The sequence below is a fragment of the Chanos chanos genome, chromosome 12, assembly GCF_902362185.1.
Source record: "Chanos chanos chromosome 12, fChaCha1.1, whole genome shotgun sequence".
In the NCBI taxonomy this organism is placed as follows: domain Eukaryota; kingdom Metazoa; phylum Chordata; class Actinopteri; order Gonorynchiformes; family Chanidae; genus Chanos; species Chanos chanos.
This window is the reverse complement of record NC_044506.1, coordinates 23,358,581-23,377,038: the sequence shown is the minus strand read 5'-3', so window position 1 is coordinate 23,377,038 and position 18,458 is coordinate 23,358,581. Positions and strand designations below refer to the sequence as shown.

The 18,458-nt window shown below is 40.6% G+C and overlaps 1 non-coding gene and 2 gene segments (V, D, J or C); 1 reads left to right on the top strand and 2 right to left on the bottom strand.

Moving 5' to 3' along the window:
- Positions 1 to 331: 331 nt before the first annotated feature.
- trnap-agg (transfer RNA proline (anticodon AGG)) lies at positions 332 to 403 on the bottom strand. The gene has a single exon. It is a non-coding gene; the product is annotated as a tRNA-Pro (tRNA).
- A 3,575-nt stretch (positions 404 to 3,978) lies between these two features.
- Positions 3,979 to 4,515, top strand: LOC115825733 (immunoglobulin kappa variable 1-6-like). The segment is given in 2 exon segments: positions 3,979 to 4,024; positions 4,214 to 4,515. Coding segments are annotated over 2 exon segments (348 nt in total).
- Positions 4,516 to 5,538: 1,023 nt separating this feature from the next.
- LOC115824901 (immunoglobulin kappa constant-like) lies at positions 5,539 to 17,934 on the bottom strand. The segment is given in 3 exon segments: positions 5,539 to 5,861; positions 6,759 to 6,793; positions 17,834 to 17,934. Coding segments are annotated over 3 exon segments (459 nt in total).
- Between the last annotated feature and the right edge of the window lie 524 nt (positions 17,935 to 18,458).

The following is an 18,458-nucleotide window of genomic DNA, read 5'->3' as shown; positions in this document are numbered from 1 at the left end:
ATTCACCATCTCCTCAGCCAGCCAACCGCAGAGGACCCTCAGGATGAAGGGAGCATTCACTGCCGATCAGCTTGGTTTAGCCGAACACACCCACCTGGTCAAGTAGCTGCAAAGAAAGCACAAGCTCTTAAGGGAGTGGTTCTCAAGCCCAGTTCTGGTGGGGGGGGGGGGGGGGGGTGTTGGAGGCACTGTACTGCATGTTATATTAAGTTGTGATGAGTGAAGACAAAAGAAGACAAAACCTGACCCTCAGTTTTAAAGTAATAAAAGCTGCATGTAACGAAATTCATTGCCTTGTTGTTTACTCCTAACACTGGATTCCCATAACAATGGGCTCGTCCGGGATTTGAACCCGGGACCTCTCGCACCCTAAGCGAGAATCATACCCCTAGACCAACGAGCCGATGTAAAGTATTGGTGAGTGGTAACAACTTAAAGAAATTCATGACAGGCATGTGCAAACTTTAAGGACCTTTCTTTTTGTCGATAGGATGGCATGACCAGTGGTCTCTGTTACTCGGGTGACACCTAGCGACCACATAAAACACCGCCACAAAAAAGTACTCTGCTTCGCGTGGCGCGTCCGTTTGGAAGCGCATAAAATCACGGACGTAAAGGTGTGCTGAAAGAACAAACTAACCGCAGACACTCAGAAACCGCTGCCTACATTTACACTACGGCGTACTCATCCAGGAATGTGGAAACCTCGCTTTCTCCTCCGTGCCTTACTATCGAATTCCATTTTAGTACTGAGTCAATGATTAAAAAAAAGATGCACACACTCATCTGCGATGGGTCCATCGTGACAGCGGTAAACGTCATGATCTCAAGTCATTTTAAATGTCACTGCACATTACGTGGACATATGTCGTATACATTTGCTAAATAAACATTTCTTTCGTTCGTAAACCAAAATCCTTTGCCTCAAACAGGTTTGCCCAACTTTGCCTTAAACAGGTGTGCCCAAGACAAAAGTCAGTCGAACCCGAATTATCCCATTGTTGCAGCCTGAGTTTTTCTCGCGTAATGTCCAGTAATCAGAAATACATTTAACAGCGCCATTTCACTTCTCTGCTGTGTCAGAGTTTATCCTGTTAGGAACTAGGCTAAATCAATACACGTAGCTGTGTAGTCTATGATTTAAAAAAAAAAATTGTTGTTTTGAGGCCGTGTGTCCCTTACTTGCCTTTGCTAAAGGTGGTAACACTAGTTTTGTAGTGGAAGTGCTGAAAGCACTTGGCCGAATAACGAAGCTGAGATGTTATTTTGGAAAGCCCTATGGCGAGAGAACGCACAGTGAAACACTAGGTGAGTTTACATGGAAGCTAATATTCCGTTAATGATCGGATTCAAGCTCATTCAGAATGAAAATGCTTCATGTAAACACTTCGATCGGAATGAAATACTCCAATCCGATCGAGAATTCAATCGGATTGAAAGAGGTGGTGTAGATTCCTGATAATTCGTTCGACAGGAAAATATTAACCATGTAAACGCTAAATCGGATTATCTTCTGCACTTCGAATTTTTCGCGCACGTTCAATACGCGAGTGAGGATGTATTCACGTTTCACTATGCATGACAGAGTTAAAAAAAAAAAACATATCGGACAGTACGAGAGATGTAACAAGTTTGTGTTAAATATTCTCAAAGAGTTAAGGATAGTCCAGCGTCTAGATGGGCGCAAATCCCGCAACAACGATCTGTTTAAGCAAGTTTGGGAGAATATTCCATGCAGAGATGATGTAATTGTTATTATAATTATAAAGTTACAATTGTCGTAAGTAATTCACTGATCAAATCACCAACCTGAAGTAAAGCTATCGCTGCCCTGGCTCTTTACAACACTTGAAAGTAAGCGTTCTTTTGACCACTGTACCACTATTTATTTCTGCGTATGACCGGATAAGAGATTTTTATATAGCCTTCGACTACATCGTACATGTCGGCGCAAGGTAATTTCTTCGCAGTTGCAATGAATTCCGATTTTCTGGTTGTGACATGTAAATGCGCACAAACTATCCGATCGCTTTCATGTACACAGTACATTCGAAATCAGCAATCGGAATGATTTCAGTCCGAATGATAAAAATGTGTGCATTTAACCGTAGCTAGTGATCCTGGCCTCTCCTGCTCACCGGACCTGATCCATCCTGATGCCCTACTTCTGGTTGGTATTCTCATCACTTGGAAACCACTCACTGCTGCTGAAGATGGCCCCGTATGGACAGCCCAAAAACACACTTAGAAACCGTGAAGATGACTTTGGACTGAAATTTAGACGAACAGTTTTACCATGATAGCTTTAGGACTGCAACTGCCACGAACAGTTTTGTACTCAAGTTTCCATCAGTGAACAGGTGATAACATTAACAAAATAGACTTCATTCTAAAACTGTAATGAATTTCCCGGTTACATAAGTACACTTTTTGGCTATATAGCACACAGTTATAGAATGGAATTATTTATAAATGCACTGTCTGGTGTAATCCAAATGAGGATGGGTTCCCTTTTCACTCTGGTTCCTCTCAAGGTTTCCTGCTCATAGCATCTCAGGGAGTTTTTCCTTGCCACCGCCTTCTTCAGCTTGCTCATTAGGGATGAATTTATATGTTTAAAATTTCTAACCGGTTATATTTCTAAATAGCTGCTTTCTGACAATGTCCATTGTCAAAAGTGCTATACAAATAAAATAAAATTGAAATTGAAACAGTAAGTCTTTGGAAATTCTTAGAGAACTGACCGCTTTAAGTAGCAGTTGTCTAACCCTTCATCTCCCGCTCTCTCTCTCGCTCTACCTACCTACAGAAAGAAAAACCTCTAATCAGCTGGAGAGACTATGTACCTTTGAGTGAAAACTGATTGTTCAGCTATGCTTGTCCAGACACTATATATATGGTTGAACATGTGGGGTGGCAAATGTACTCCACTGTCTCTTGATATGAATTATACTTATAGACTATCAAAGTACCATCCAAAGTAAGAGTCATACCCCTGGACCAGCGAACCATGCCAGCTGGACTTCTACAAGTAATAAGTTTCAGAAGTTCATGAAATTCTGGAGATACTGAAATGACTGTACTGAAGAGTGTCTATTGTACAGGTGCTACCTAAACCTGCAGTAAGGTTTAAAGCGCCATGGCTTTACACGTTGACTGGGCGCTTTATGGAATCACGGAGAAGCATCTATCAAATACTGAACCAACGGTTAAGATGTGGTAGCCTCTGTCATGTTCTACATATGATATGGCAAACTGATCCTGGTACTGTGAGTATGGCTTTCAGTTGTGTGTGGTCCTACTGGAATTTGAGTTCTGATTCTACAATTAAAACACATGTCGCTAAATTACTCTCACCACCCTAAACACGTGGATAGTAAAACATTGCTTGACTGGTAGACTACAGGTGTGTGTTCTTTTATCTGTCAGTTGATGAAAGACTGACTCTATGGTCTGATGAGACAGGCACACAGCCACCTGTGCTGGGATTGCTACTGTCCACTGTTAACTGGGAGCCAAAACTGGCTTGTCATTTGTTCCGTATAACAAAATACAAGACATCAAAACAGAGTCCACTGGTGCACTGTTTTTAAAAACACACAAGAGACTCCATTGGATCTAAGAGACAACAGCTACAACATTAAAATATACGTTTGGGTAATAAATGTATGAATTCATCATGAGCCAAAAAGACCACTTAAATTAAAATTTGAGTTAACAAATGAGAAATTCTAACTGAAGGGGGCAGTATAGTTCACTATCAAAAAAATACAGACCAGAGAGCACGCGGGCGTGTGTGTTTGTGTGTGCATGTGTGTGTGTGTGTGTGTGTGTGTGTGTGTGTGTACGTGTACGTGTGTAACAAGGAGAGTGTTTTGCATAGCTGTTCTGTCTCACTGCTCCACACACTTAAAGACTCCAGTGGTGGTCAGTGACTGTTCAGTTTTCTCAGAGTCACTGACACACAGCACAATGATGATGTCACTCATTCTACTGCTGGGGACACTGGGACTCCTCACTCAGGGTGAGATCAGCTGAAATCATTTCTCAGATCCTTTGTTATTATTGTGTGTGGATATGATTTTATTCAGCCAACACTTTACAGGGTTCATATCTGTTGTCCAGTTCACTGTTGTGCTGTTGGAGACTCAATAAATGTGTTTTATAATGCAGTGAGATATATTGATATTTTCTCTGTGTTGTTTATTTTCAGTGTCCTATCAGGAAACCCAGAGTCCTGAGTATCTGTCTGTTACTCCAGGACAGAGGGCTTCTATTCAGTGTACAGGGAGTAGTGGAGTAGATGATGATCTCAGCTGGTACCTGCAGAAATCTGGAGAATCTCCTAAACTCCTCATTTATAAAGCAAACACACGTCAGTCAGGAGTTTCAGATCGTTTCAGTGGAAGTGGATCTGAACCCCATTTTACTCTGACCATCAGTAGTGTCCAGGCTGAAGATGCAGGAGATTATTACTGTATGGGTGCATACAGTGGTGGAGTGTTCACACAGTGATAGAGAGTCGTACAAAAACCTCCTTTAATCAGACTGTACAGAGACTGCACTGCTGCAGCTGGGACCTACTGCAGGTGCTGAGGGGGAAAATAATGATACTGGTGACTGAGGAGATCCACTGAACTAACACACACACACACACACACACACACACACACAGCTGTGTTAGTGTCAGAGGATTTGGGGCTGTGACAGAGGGAGATGTTGAGAGTGAAACTCAGATTTGCATGTGCAGCTTCACCACACTCCCAGAATAGAGCAGTGCTGTCCTCAGATGTTCACCCATCACTCAGGAGACTAGTGCATTAACAGATCAGCAACAGACCTCCACTGACATCTTCTCATTTGTTCCTCTATTCATACACTACAGAGTGTGTGTATATTTATGATTTACGGGAATAAGACCAACCCCAACACACACACAGTTTCATCAGCTTTGTAGTGCCTCGACCCCAAATATTCAAGCCATTAAAATAAAATGAGAACACATTTTGCAGTTTTCACAGGTTTTACCTCAGTGATCAGTTGAAATCATGTCATTTGCTCTGGTCTTTATTTGAGCAAATCAGAGCGGATGTATTACACGGAATCCATATAAACATTTTGAATCTTCTTTTTTTTTTTGAGCATAAACAAATGCTTTTTAAAATCAGCCATATACACACTATAGTGGTTTACCCACTAATAGTTAGATCCTAACACTAAATACAGAGAAAATTCATATTTAACCTCAATGTTGCATTCATGTTTGTAATATCTAGTTCACTCTTGTCTGCATCAGAAAATTCAATGTAGGTGTATAAATGTCATCAAAGGAAAACAAAAACAATGTCAATGAAAATAAGTCTTTATTTTTCATAAATGTAAAATTACATCAATAATACAGATTGAAAATGTAAGAATCGTCAAGTTACCAGTTCAGGAAAAAAAGTCTCAAATTATTTGGACAGAGTTAATTCTGCAAAAAGTGAAATGAAATGTGGGTATATGTGTGTGTGAGAAACAGAGACACAGAGGGACATATCACTCCTCAGAGCACTGGTCTGTCTTCAGTGTCTTGCTGACTGGACTCTGAGAGCTCTGGGTGGCCTGGCAGGTCACTGACCCTGCCTTCCTCCACTGGTCAGTGCTGAGGGTCAGGGTGCTGGTCCAGCTGTAGGTGCCGTCCTTCAGCAGGACCCCAGGGATCACAGTGACCTCTGAACTCCTGCTGCTACCATCCACCTCCCAGCTCAGCTTCCAGTCTGAGGGGAAACCCTTATTGGCCAGGCACATGAGTGTGGCCTTCCCCTGCTGCAGCTCCTCACTGGAGGGGGGCAGGATTGTCAGGGTGGGCTGACTGTTACCTGGGCAAGATGGAGAGAGAGAGAGAGACAGACAGAGAGAGGGAGAGAGATGTCAGAAAGTCCCACTCAAACAGAGAGTTTGCACCGTTTTGCATCTTTCACTTCCGTTTTTGCTCATCAAACTGTCAGTGTACCGAGTGGAAGATGTCTCGATAAGTAACAACTCTCTCAGCTTTTTTTCGTATTGTTACACCTTTAATTATGGTCATAATAAAATATTTCAGTATTACTGCGTTACATACGGTAAAATGGGCAGTTTCACTTAAACAACATCAACATCATCAACAAGACGAAAACACAGCCGCGAATTTGGTGTCATACACTCAGAACTGACTTAGTGACAGGTGTAGGTTAAGAGCTTTATTTTTAAGAACAAAAACCTCTCTGCTCACAAGGCAGAACTACGCGCAACAGACCGTTAAAACAGATTTTCAAATCGACAACTCTTTTCCATTGTTTTAAATTATTTGAAACATAAGCATTTTTTCATGTAACTTCCATGTTTGGTTTTTAACATGTTTAATTTTATTGTTTAACAGTACATTAAGGACCGGGTCAATGACATCAAAAACCATATCATTCATCGTAGGGAAGGAAAACGATTTTCCGAATTTTTCAGTTATTTAAAAACATTTTTAAAACGTTCAACCCCAAAGGTTTGGCAAATCGACGTACTTGGTTAGTATCGTCATCATAAACCATTGGAAAACCACAGGCATTGATAACATATGACAGTTCTGAACCGAGAACACGTGTCATATCACCAGGTGAGTTCATAAATATATACAGGCCTATTTCTTAAAAATAATAAGTATAGAAATCATTTCCCACATTATCCACAACATTAGCCGATTTAAATCGAAAATTATGAAGAAGAAAGGGGAAAAAGAGACTTACTTCCAACGGAGAGTCGGGTGCCTCCACCGAAAGTCCTCCACAGTGATACAAACCCATACAATGGCCGCACAAAAACCTCTGTCGCAAATTACGCGCGTTCTCTGTTGAACTGTGTAAACTTTAAATACCTAATATAAGTCTGTTTTATAAATACAATTTATGGACATAAATATGATTCATGTAAAATATAAATTTGATTTAGGCCTATATGTGATACTGTGTCGGTCGGTAAAAACTCTTGAATCGAAGCCCCTACTGATGATTTTGCTTTTTTTCTTTTTTCCTTCAACTCTTCGTTTTTATCAGCGTTACGGTGTTGATTATATTTTCCGCACATATTTAACCAGACAACAAACTGATTTTAAAAATGTGAGGAACACAATATAAGAGTTCTCAAGGAGATACACACAGGGGAGCTACATTAAAATTTAAATTTATTATCGTAGCACGGACATGTTGACCATATCTTGAATTAAAAAAAAACATGCTACACATGGCTGATAATAAGCAATTATCTTCATTAATTATGCTGACTTACACTTCCAACGCTCAGTTTGGTCCTTCCGCCGAAAGTCCATCACAGTGATACAAGCCAATTAACTCACTGTACACACCCTCCCCAAGCCCCGGCCTCTGAGACTTGAGAACTTGACAAAAGATTGTTGGTCGCCCCTCAGTGGAGATCGGAGGAAATGCACAAGGAGGACACGGAGGTGTTGAAAAGGTAAACTACGACAAACAGGTGTAAAACATGATTATGGCATTTACGTTGCTCATTGTCTCATTCACGCACACTTCATGTCCGGCAGACTAACACTCCTCCAGATGTTCTGTTGTCCTGCAGAAGCAGTAGAACCATAATATTAACTTTTAACTATTTTATTTGGTATCAGTTAAAGCAGGGGCGGATTTAGGCATGGGCGACACGGTGCACCCACAAAAAAAATCGGAATGGTGACATTTGCGCGATCGGTTTTCTATCACTCGTTTGCACATCACTTAAAATGATATAATGTCACCGTGTGGGTCAGTTAACCTTGTAGGAGTGGAGGCCTGGGAAGGTCTCCCACTCAGAAGTACCAGATTGGGAGGGGGGCGGAGGAATCTATCAAATAGCGCGCCTCTAACTTTGTACAGTACTAATGCAATTAGTACAATCAGTCACACTTCGAAATGCTACCAAATAAAGCACAATTCATTGATAATTCTGTGAATATATAGTTTCACAGACATGTTGTTGCATTTTTTCTCTGGTTTGTGCAAAATCGTTAAGAATAATATAAAACCAGTCTGCACCTGGGGCGCCGGAAGCTGGACTCTTGGCGCTCAGAATTTCCATGTTAATCAACACTATCCACGATATGCTAAAAGACGGAGATAAAGCGGTGACCTAGCTCCCTTCCAATGTAGAGAATCGCTGATATGTGCGGGTAGATTTGTTTCTATGTTGGGGTGGGGGTCGCCCGCCTTTCTTACGCTGATCCCTATAAGCTCTGGACAAGAATAAGCACAAACACGTTCACGCTCGTAAGCGGGGGAGCTCATAGCCAGCCCAACATACATTACTTTAGGATTAATGTTTGCCTCCCGGTTATGATGCCAGTCACTCCGTACCAGCAGCCAATCTCATGTCTAGATCTCAAGGTATGTAATGTGATAATGATTAAGAAGAAAGGTGAAGCGTACACTGGCTGTGTGCCATGTATTTTGTTGATCTGGGAAGTCGGAATGACCAACAGAGATTACTTGTTACAAAGAATGTAAGAGCAGCGCCTCTCAATCTAGCCTTCACGTGCCACTAGCCCTGTTTATTGGAGTCCATTTGGTAGAGTTCAATGCCAATTGATTGCGCCATTCAAGTCAGATGGGGTTCAGGCGTGGTTTGAAAGCTCAAAATTTCAACTTGCTACATTTTCTTGAAGAACTCACATGGGGGCTAATAAATTTGACCACCCCAATTTACAATACATTTGTTATACAGCAACCTTTAAGATTTTGAATAAGTTGTCTCCACTGACAACTCCTTGCCCTGGCAAGTCAGCTTGTCGCTAACCCACCAGGCCAATAGAAGCATGTCGGCCGCAACTGGAGGAGAGATTTTTTACATTGTAATGCATGGGCAAATAAAAATGTACTTGCTTGTATATCAGGAATTGCACAGACTCTCCCCCTAACCCCCCTTTTCTCACCTTTCCTACTCTCATTCCTCCTCCCTGTCTCTGTCCCTGTCCCTGTCCCTGTCCCCTTGATCATGGCCCAAGCCCTCCTGTGTTCACAGACAATGCCATAACTCAGATGTAGCAGCCAACAGGCGCCAGAGTTGACGACTCAACAATGAATATTAGATAACCGCAGTGATTAGTTCACCCTGTGAATGGAAATTGGATCATGTCTTGACCATTACCCTTATATGGTCTTTGATCTTAAAAAGTAGCAAACTCACAAGAGTGATCTGGTGTTAATTTGTACTTTAATATTTAAAATGATACAGTACTAAGTGACATACTGAACATGGTGTACTGAAAAGTATCAAAATAACCAGCAGACCATGCATTTACTGTAAACAGGTTTAACCACTTTAATTGCTTTTGGTTTAAAAAATTTGCAATGTGCAAAAGTGCAGAACATATGACAGAGTATTTGGGCCACACTGCGGAAAAGAAATTCTGAGATTTTGAAAAGGTCGCAATATTACGAGAATAAAGTCGTAACTGAGAAAAAAAAGTCACAATACTACAAGAGCAAAGTTGTAAATCAATGAGAATAAAGTCATAATATTTCAAGAAAAACCCTGATATTACGAGAGTAAAGCGGTCATTTTATGAGATTTTTTTTTTAGGAAAACGTATTACCAGCACCCAACAAAACGGGCGAGAGGACAGCCAATGGCAGCCTGAGCCATCTGGCAACTGCTGTTTGTCTCAGGTGTTGTGCCGTGACACACACGTCAGTCAGCAGGTCACTTTACTTAATCATCTAAACATTAAACGTTTGATAACTGCGGTTTTGCTTGTTGAGCAAACACAGATTTACAGTTTATTTCCTAATTTTAACGTAGGCAGCGGGCTGCTCTTCTGATGTTTCCCCTATAAAATAACATGTAGTCTAAACTTACGACTTTGTTCTCCTAATATTATGACTTGTTTTCTTGTAAAATTATGACTTTATTCTCGCAATATTACGACCTTGTTCTCGAAATCTTAGATTTTTTTTTTTTTTTTTTTACCAAAGTGTGACCTTAATACTCCGTCATAAGAACGTCAGCTACAATTAAAATCCAATAACCTAGATAAACAGAAGGAAATGTCCTTTTGCGACATTACTTTTTTGCTGTTTTTTCCATCGACGCAGAGGAGAGGAGTGTAACCTGGGGTTAATCTGACTGACTGTGCTTACATCAAAATGCAGTTAACGTCCGTCACAGTGTGAATGAACGTGACACCAGCTCTGACAGAAGCAGTGGGAATTGATTAAACCAGAGTAGTATCAGCTAGCCAGCCTGTCAACATAATATTGCGTTTTTCTATAATTACAATCGATATCACACACACACACACACACACACACACACACACACACAAAAAACGTTCAAGCTCCCTTGTGCGACATTTCAAGCGCTCTTGGGGGCCCTCTGGTGGTTGTATGTGTGTCAACATTACACTCTGCACCGTTTGAATTTTATCATTGTAACGAACAAGTCCGCAGTCGTACTCTCTGAGTACGAGATAAAATATTTTCAAGTTGCTGAATGTGGTGATCCAGGAACTTAATTAGCCAGAAGTATTGAATTCGAGGAGTATTGTTGTACTTGCTTCTTAAATGCTATTATTTAAAATATATTAAGGCTGATGAGGAGTTATTCTGAATAATTTCTAGGTTCAGTGTTCAGAGCGCTGAGCTATAAATGGAGTTTTTCAACTGGGTTCAGGTTCTGAAATAAGGTTATGGTCACAGCTTTCCCTGTACCATTGGCACAACAGCGTGAGGACCTAGAGAATAAGAATTGTGACGCATAAAGACAGTAATGTTACAAAATAAAATCTGAAGTTCCTGTAGTGGTACTAAATATATCCACAGTGTGGCAGAAGACACCAATAAATGATAATAATAATAATAATAATAATAACAACAACGATAATAATAATACAAGTTTATTTAGAGTCCAATATCATTAATTATAGTCTCAAAGGGCTTTACATGTCCACAACAAAGTTAAATCAAAATTATATTATCCATAAGTTAGAGAAAATAGATAAGTCTTTATTTTGGCTTTAAAGTTATGAAGAGAGTTTGCCTCCCTAATTCTGTAGGGAGACCATTCCAGAGGAAGGGAGGGTGGTAGGAAAAGGTTCAGTGGCCAGCAGATTTCTTTTTAACTCTTGGAACAACTATTAGTCCAGAATCTTGAGAGCGCAGGGTGTGAAGGAGGTTATAGGGTGTAATTAAGCCAGACAGGTAGGAAGGTACAAGCCCATGTAAAATTTTATATGTTAATAAGAGGACCTTAAAATCTGCCCTTGCATGAATTGGCAGCCAATGAAGGGAAGCCAGGACAGGGGTAATGTGATCAAACTTCCTCGTTCTGGGTTTGGGTTGAAATTGGGTTAAAGGGTGCACATCCTAATTAATTTCAGGCATAGTGACAGAGAGCATGCAGGCAGGCTGATTTGATAAACTAATTTGAATATCACCACGAATTAAGTCTATTTTCTGGGAGAAACAATTGACAAAATGGTTTGTGGTAAAAGGGCTAGATTGAGGGGAGTGATTCTGGGTAAGTTTAGATACTGTATCAAAAAGGAACCTGGGGTTATTTTTGTTAAGATTAATGATTTTTGAGTAATAAACGGATCTTGCTGTGCAGAGGGCGTGTTGGTAATCTATCAGGCTGTCGTGCCAGGCGAGGCGGAAACCCTCCAGTTTAGTGACCCGCCATTTTCGTTCCATCAGTTTTCGTTACGATCAGACTCTGGTAAGCCTACGTGTGACATCTCTGACCACATTCAGTCAGTTCTGATATGCTCTGGCAAACAACCAAGAGAATTAAGGACAAGAGTAATGTGTTGTTTCTTTTCTTTTTCTCCATGTTTACATGAAAATGTTTCCATTTGCCCAGAGCTGAAGTTGCTATAGATATTTAGTATCTCTGAATAAACTCAGATTTAATATGTAAATGTTTAGAGGGAGAATCTATATGTGCAGTTATACCTGTCTCAACAAATAATAAAGAGAAATACAGAAGAAAAACATGAATACAAATCAAGAAAATACAAAAACCCTAGTATGAATATAACGCACTTAAACAAAAAGGCAAGAGGGTCAATGCTTCATCATTAATGTGCCCAGTATCTGCTACTGTTACATTTTATGCAAAACACAAGAGGAAATCCAGGGCTGTCCAGACTCTGTACCGAAAAATTGCATGTTCTGGAGGAGTTTGACTGATAATTCTAGACAATAAGTACTTTCTGTGAAACGATAACATAAAAAAAGAAGATAATATATTTGCATCATATTATTCAGAGATTTTTGTAACACGTGTACTGGATTGGATCTGATCTGAAACCAATAATGTTGTTTAACAACCTGTTACATGAAATCTGCCTCAAGTGCTGTGATTGTAGAACTGGACGTGTAGTTGTATTAACACATGCAGATCAGTTATATCAGCAAAGAAATCACTCCTGTATTAACATAGTTTGTACTCTGACACTGTGATATGGTACTTTTCCTCATGTCCCCTTATCGCCTGAGAATATGAGTTTTTCATAGAAGTTAAGAATTTGCATAGATGTCCTTTTGCATTGACAGCACACGCTTGAGTGCTCTGACAGTGTTTATAGGCCTGTGAGTTTAACGCTTCATAACTCAGAGCTGTTGTCCATGACAACAGAAACCATGTCAACCATGACACTGACACTGACCTCTGTCTTCATCTGGACTCTTCTCCACTGCATGCAAGGTAAATAGATGTTCTGATTTATGAATGCAAATAATCATAAGAATAAGAATAAGAATAAGAAGGTGTTTGATTTTACTGGTAAATAAGATATTTCTTCAATATTTCAGTTTAACCTTTTTCTGGATCTCTCTGCAGGGTCTTGGGGGCAGGTTGTTTTGACTCAGTCTGAAGACCAAACTCTCCAACCAGGTCAAACAGTCTCTATTAAGTGTAAACACAGCCCTGCAATAAACTGCTTTGATACAGCAACTAAAAAGAAGTACTGTATGTCCTGGTATCATCAGAGACCTGGAGAAACTCCTAAACTCCTCATATACTACACATCAGACAGAGCGTCAGGAGTTTCCTCCAGATTCAGTGGACATGAGGCAGGAAACCACATTGACTTCACTCTGACCATCAGTGGAGTCCAGGCTGAAGATGCTGGAGATTATTATTGTTTTTCTAAACATGATAACAGTGGTACATGGGTGTTCACACAGTGACACAGGCTCATACAAAAACCTCCCTCAGTCAGAGTGTACAGAGACTGCACTGCTGCAGCTGGGACCTACTGCAGGTGCTGAGGGGGAAGACAAAGACATGGTTGACTAAGAATATATACTGAATAAAACACGCACACACACACACACACGCGCACACACACACACACACACACACACACACACACACACACAGTGACGTGTAATATTGTAAGAGAACTGATGCATTAATGTCATTCAGTGTAAATGTTGTTCAGAACATACCTGAGTGATGAGCGTCAGTTTTGGTGATATGAGTTGAGGAACACATTGACTGGGAGTTCCTATTATTTCATCTATTCATTAGATATGAAAACCTCATGAAAAACTAATGCACATCTCGGCACATCTTCCTGGGAGCTGTTTTAAGGGAAGCGTATCTGGTAGTGTGGTTCTGGTGACTGGACCGGGGCATAAACAAGGGACTCTCATCCTGATACCAGACTGGAACAGCACTGTAGCTGTTAATCCTAAAACAGTGTGGACTGGGCTGGCTATGAACTCCCTCACTTTCAAGCCAGAACTAAAGAAAGAAATATATCTACCTGCACAAATCAACGAGACTGTACATTACATGCAAGCACGGTTACTGCTGCAATGGTTAACTTCTCTCTCTGTTTTTTGGCACAATGTGGACGGTGTTGATTAACGTAGATATTCTGAGAGCCGAAAGTGTGTGTGTGTGTGTGTGTGTGGGGGGGGGGGGGGTAACTGTCCCCCCCTGCCCCCTGATCACACACCAACACCACTCAGAATACAGAGCTGTGGTCAACACTCCTCTCAAACAGAACGTTTAGTGTGATTTTACAACAGACTCTTTCACTGCAGGTTCTGAGGGAAACTGTGGATCCCAGACGTCACGTGATTTCATAACAGGTGTCTGAACTCTTTTTGAGGGGACCAGAGCCTGGTTTAAAAAACCTCCATCTATACATTAGGCACTTTTGGACCAAACAGTTCTGGGGTGCCATTCAAGAGGAACTATCCCCTGGGGAGGTCCCCCGAGAACTACATACGTTATCAGGCTGCTTTTCTGTTTGCATTTGCAACGCCAGTAGGAACGCTGCAGTGACGTAAGCTGGCCGACGATGGTATAACAACGTCACGCTAAGAGCTGTTGTTTACGTGGCTAACCAGGGTAGTTGCTAATGTTTAAGTACAAATTTAATGACTTTTAAGACCTTTTAAATACCTCTAAAAGGAAAATAATAATACCATTACTGCGGCAAAAGAAATTGACAAACTAGAGTACAGTTTTCACAGTTATTGAGTTTTATTGAATTTGAATGACAGAAATATTCAGTGCACATTAGATAATGTAACTGCCTTCTCATTAACAAAAATAAAATTGTATGGTGATAGACCCAGTCCATTGAAAAAAATAAAATGCTGCGAAAGTACCTACCCTGAGGTAGGAGCTCAAAAAAGCCCCTCAAAATGGCATTCGGAGAACTATGATCGTTCTAATTTCCTGCGGTGTGAACACGCAAAAAAGGGGTACTTTCTCCAATAGCTCTAATAACTATGGAAAAGTTCCTCCGGTGCGAAAGCGCCTATTGTCTTCATGTCCCCAGTCGAGTGTCAACCCCTCCAAGTTAAAAAAATTAAAAAAATATATACATATTTTATCTTTCTTTCAGTTTTGCCCCAAACTCTCCATACAAACTCCCTTGGTTCCCTGCCCCGCTTGCCACATTAGGACATGTGATAAGTTAATGCACAGCATGCAGAACAGATGTAGTAGCAGCTTCTTAAACTTACAGAGCTTCAGGAAAGCGGTACTAACGTCATGTAGGGTCAATTCTACAGAAATGGAACAGGACAAAACCAAGGGTGTTTATACAACCTGAAAAGCAGATTAACAAAAGCAAATACAAAACATAACTGAATAATGGAAGTGACCAGACGGGTGATCAGTAGACCAGCCACACTGAGCACTGAATGGTTGGAGCAGAGGGGGGTGTAGACAAGGTAGTTATGGTCAAACATTTTAAAAGTGAATAGTGTATATACGCATTTAATGCTTGGATGACTTCACACAAACACCACTGACAGTCACTTAAGTATGGAGTGAATCTTTGCCAAATACATTTGGTAATATTGTGAAGTCTAAATAAGATACGGACACACAGAGCGGGGCTGAAATGAGGCTGGGGAACACTAAGACTACCCATGCAGCGCACGCCGATCATTACCATGGGAGGGGCGTAAGGTTGCGTAACGGTACTATTTCGGTCAAGGTAACAAATACGAATACGAAATACTTTATTAATCACGAGGGAAATTCAAGTGTTGCAACAACACCGTCAGCACACACCAAACACAACAGAATAAAATAGTGGAATATGAGATAAATAGGAATAAAATTAAAACAAGAGGGTTAGGGTTAGAATTTAAATAGGAATAGGAAGATGAAATTAAAATGAGAAAATACAGGTTGTTTTGGTACAAAGTGTCGTAATTGGTAACGTAATAAGTAGCCGTGAAGCGAGAATACTGAGGTAGACAGAAGTTATTGCCATAGTGCTACCGCTAACTAACCATAACACTTCTCAGTTGCCTCATGAGTGCACTGTCTCTTAGTTTAACATTTTAAAATTTTTATTTAGATTATGAAATCAGCATTACAACTTGGAGTTATGGTAAAAGACACAGTAGTCTAATGAAATCAGCCTTATTTATTTATTTAATAATTCAGGCGAGGTTACACATGGGGTCCTGGATATTTCAAATGTGCACTAATACAGACAACCCTGACGCTATTTTCCTCTAGAAAGACTGTTAGTTGTTAGATGACTGGATTAGGTCCTACAGGGGTCCTACTTTGTGTGTCCTAAATTAAGTCCTACAAAGTATGGGGCCTAGCTCTTGGTCACACAGGGCAAAGAGCAACACAGTTGTTGTCATTTGGTGATAGTATAGAGTCACTAAGACCTGAAAAATCAGAGAAAGAGAAATGGTCTCAGAACATTACCATGAGGCAGTAACCAGTCAGAAACCGAGAACAGAAGGATGATCTCCTAACACAGGGGTGAGCCGTTATGTTTCCTGGAGGACCACGTGAGAAACCCAAATTGTTGCCGGGGGACAAACAAATTTTGTCATGCCATAACCTCTAAGTTTATCACTAGATTAAATTATAGAACACATACTGTGCTCTTATTCTTCAGCGTTTGTTATACTGAAAATCAATCCCAACCGTAGCTTTCAAAATTGGGCTTTGAAAATAAGGGAGATTTTCTGGCTCCCTGCCCTGAGCCTTCCCACCAGCCTTACCCCTTACATTAAGACAAGAGCGCACATAGTGAACCCTGAAATCACCACTACGCAACCACTCGCTTTAAAATATCAACAAGGATGAACTAGTTCCTACGTTAGTTAAGTGACTGCAGTTAGGTAGGCAGTCAGATACCTGGCTGGAGGTGAAATGGTGTGAACGACCCCTGCAGTACATGAATGAAAACACAAAAGGGCAAACAGATTCAGCACTTAGACGTTTATTACCAACGGGTGGGAATGGTTGGGAGAGAGAGGGTGAGTGAGAGAATGGGCGGAGGAGATAGAGAGAGAGAGAGAGAGAGAGAGAGAGACTACCTTCACTCCTCTTGGTGAGGAGTGACGAGGGACCTGTTGCAGACTCTGCATTCCTCAACACCTTCCGTGAGGGAGTGTACTGGTGAGCCTGACCAGTGTAGTTGATTTTAAAGAACAAACAGTACTGTTGTCCAGTGCCATTGTATTTTCTGTAAGAGTCCAGTTATCTTGTATTTTGGGGAATGCTACAATGTCTTTATCACTGAACTGCTGCAGTTAATCACTAGCACACGTATCATTCCATACCAACTCACCCAGGACCTCCCAGTTCATGTCATGGATTTCCTTGAAAAACATCATGTGAAAAGTTCTATTAACTGTAGTTGAGTTGTAGTTGAGGCATACATTTTGTGTGAAATTCAGTTGGATTTTTTCTTTAGTTGGATTTTTCTTTTTTCATTGATTTTTTTTTTCTTTTTTGGGAAAATTGTGTCTGGTTTTCGGTTTTGGTTGGGTTGCACTTGTTACCACCGGCTTTTGGACACCCAACACTTGGAGAACCATCATTTGGAAAAATGAAATCTACATTCTGTCCTGCCTTTTATTCTGTGACTGCGAGGTCATCCTTCACAATCATTTAATAATTTTACGAAAATAGCTCATTTTTCATACTTTTCACTGGCGGTAATATTACATTCAGACATTCTGTTTTATAGGTAGATATTTGTACTATGTTGACTTCAAGGTTTTCTATCTCTGTGTGATACCTATTGAGCCTGTTTTCCATTGGGTTCAGGACATTTACAGCTTGTAATGGGTTGGTTAGTGGCATATTAGATGTTGTCATCTTGTTCCATGTGTCTGGACAAATGAATTTTTCAAGAAAATCCATGACATGATCTGGGAAAAGCTCTGAATTCCGGGTGAGTTGGCATGGAATGACCCGTACGAACTGACTGATAACACAGAGGTTAGAGGAGCCTGACCACACGCTGCTACTCATTGTAACATATCTGACCTTTGATGAGTTGTGTGGCCTTCATTTTCCCACTGAGTACTTTAAAGCGCTGGCAGAATTGGGGAACATGTCCGCCACACTACGACTGGAGTCGTCAGTGAAGCTAAAGGGGATGCTGGTTTTCGCACAAAGCAAAGCCATTTGCACCCCAGCTTTGCTGACGTGATCTGCATTTATCAAATGTTTAGATGATTAAGTAAAGTGACCTGCTGACTGGTGTGTGTGGCAGGACACGATGCCTGAGACAAACAGCAGCGGCCAGACACAGCCACAGGCTGCCACTGACTGTCCTCTCACCCGTTTTGTTGGTTGCTGGTAATATTTTCAAAAAAAAATTTTTTTTTCTCATAAAATTATGACTTTATTCTCATAATATTAGGATTTTTTCTTGAAATATTATGACTTTATTCTCATGAAATTACAACTTTGTTATCGCAGTATTGTGACTTTTTTTTCTCAATTATGATTTTATTTTCGTAATATTGCAACCTTATTCTCGAAATCTCAGAATTTCTTTTCCTCACTGTGGCCCAAATACTTTTTACACTTTTGCACATTGCAAATTTTTTAAACCAAAAGCAATTAAAATGGTTAAGCTTGTTTACAGTAAATACATGGTCTGCTGGTTATTTTGATACTTTTCAGTACACCATCAGTCAGTATGT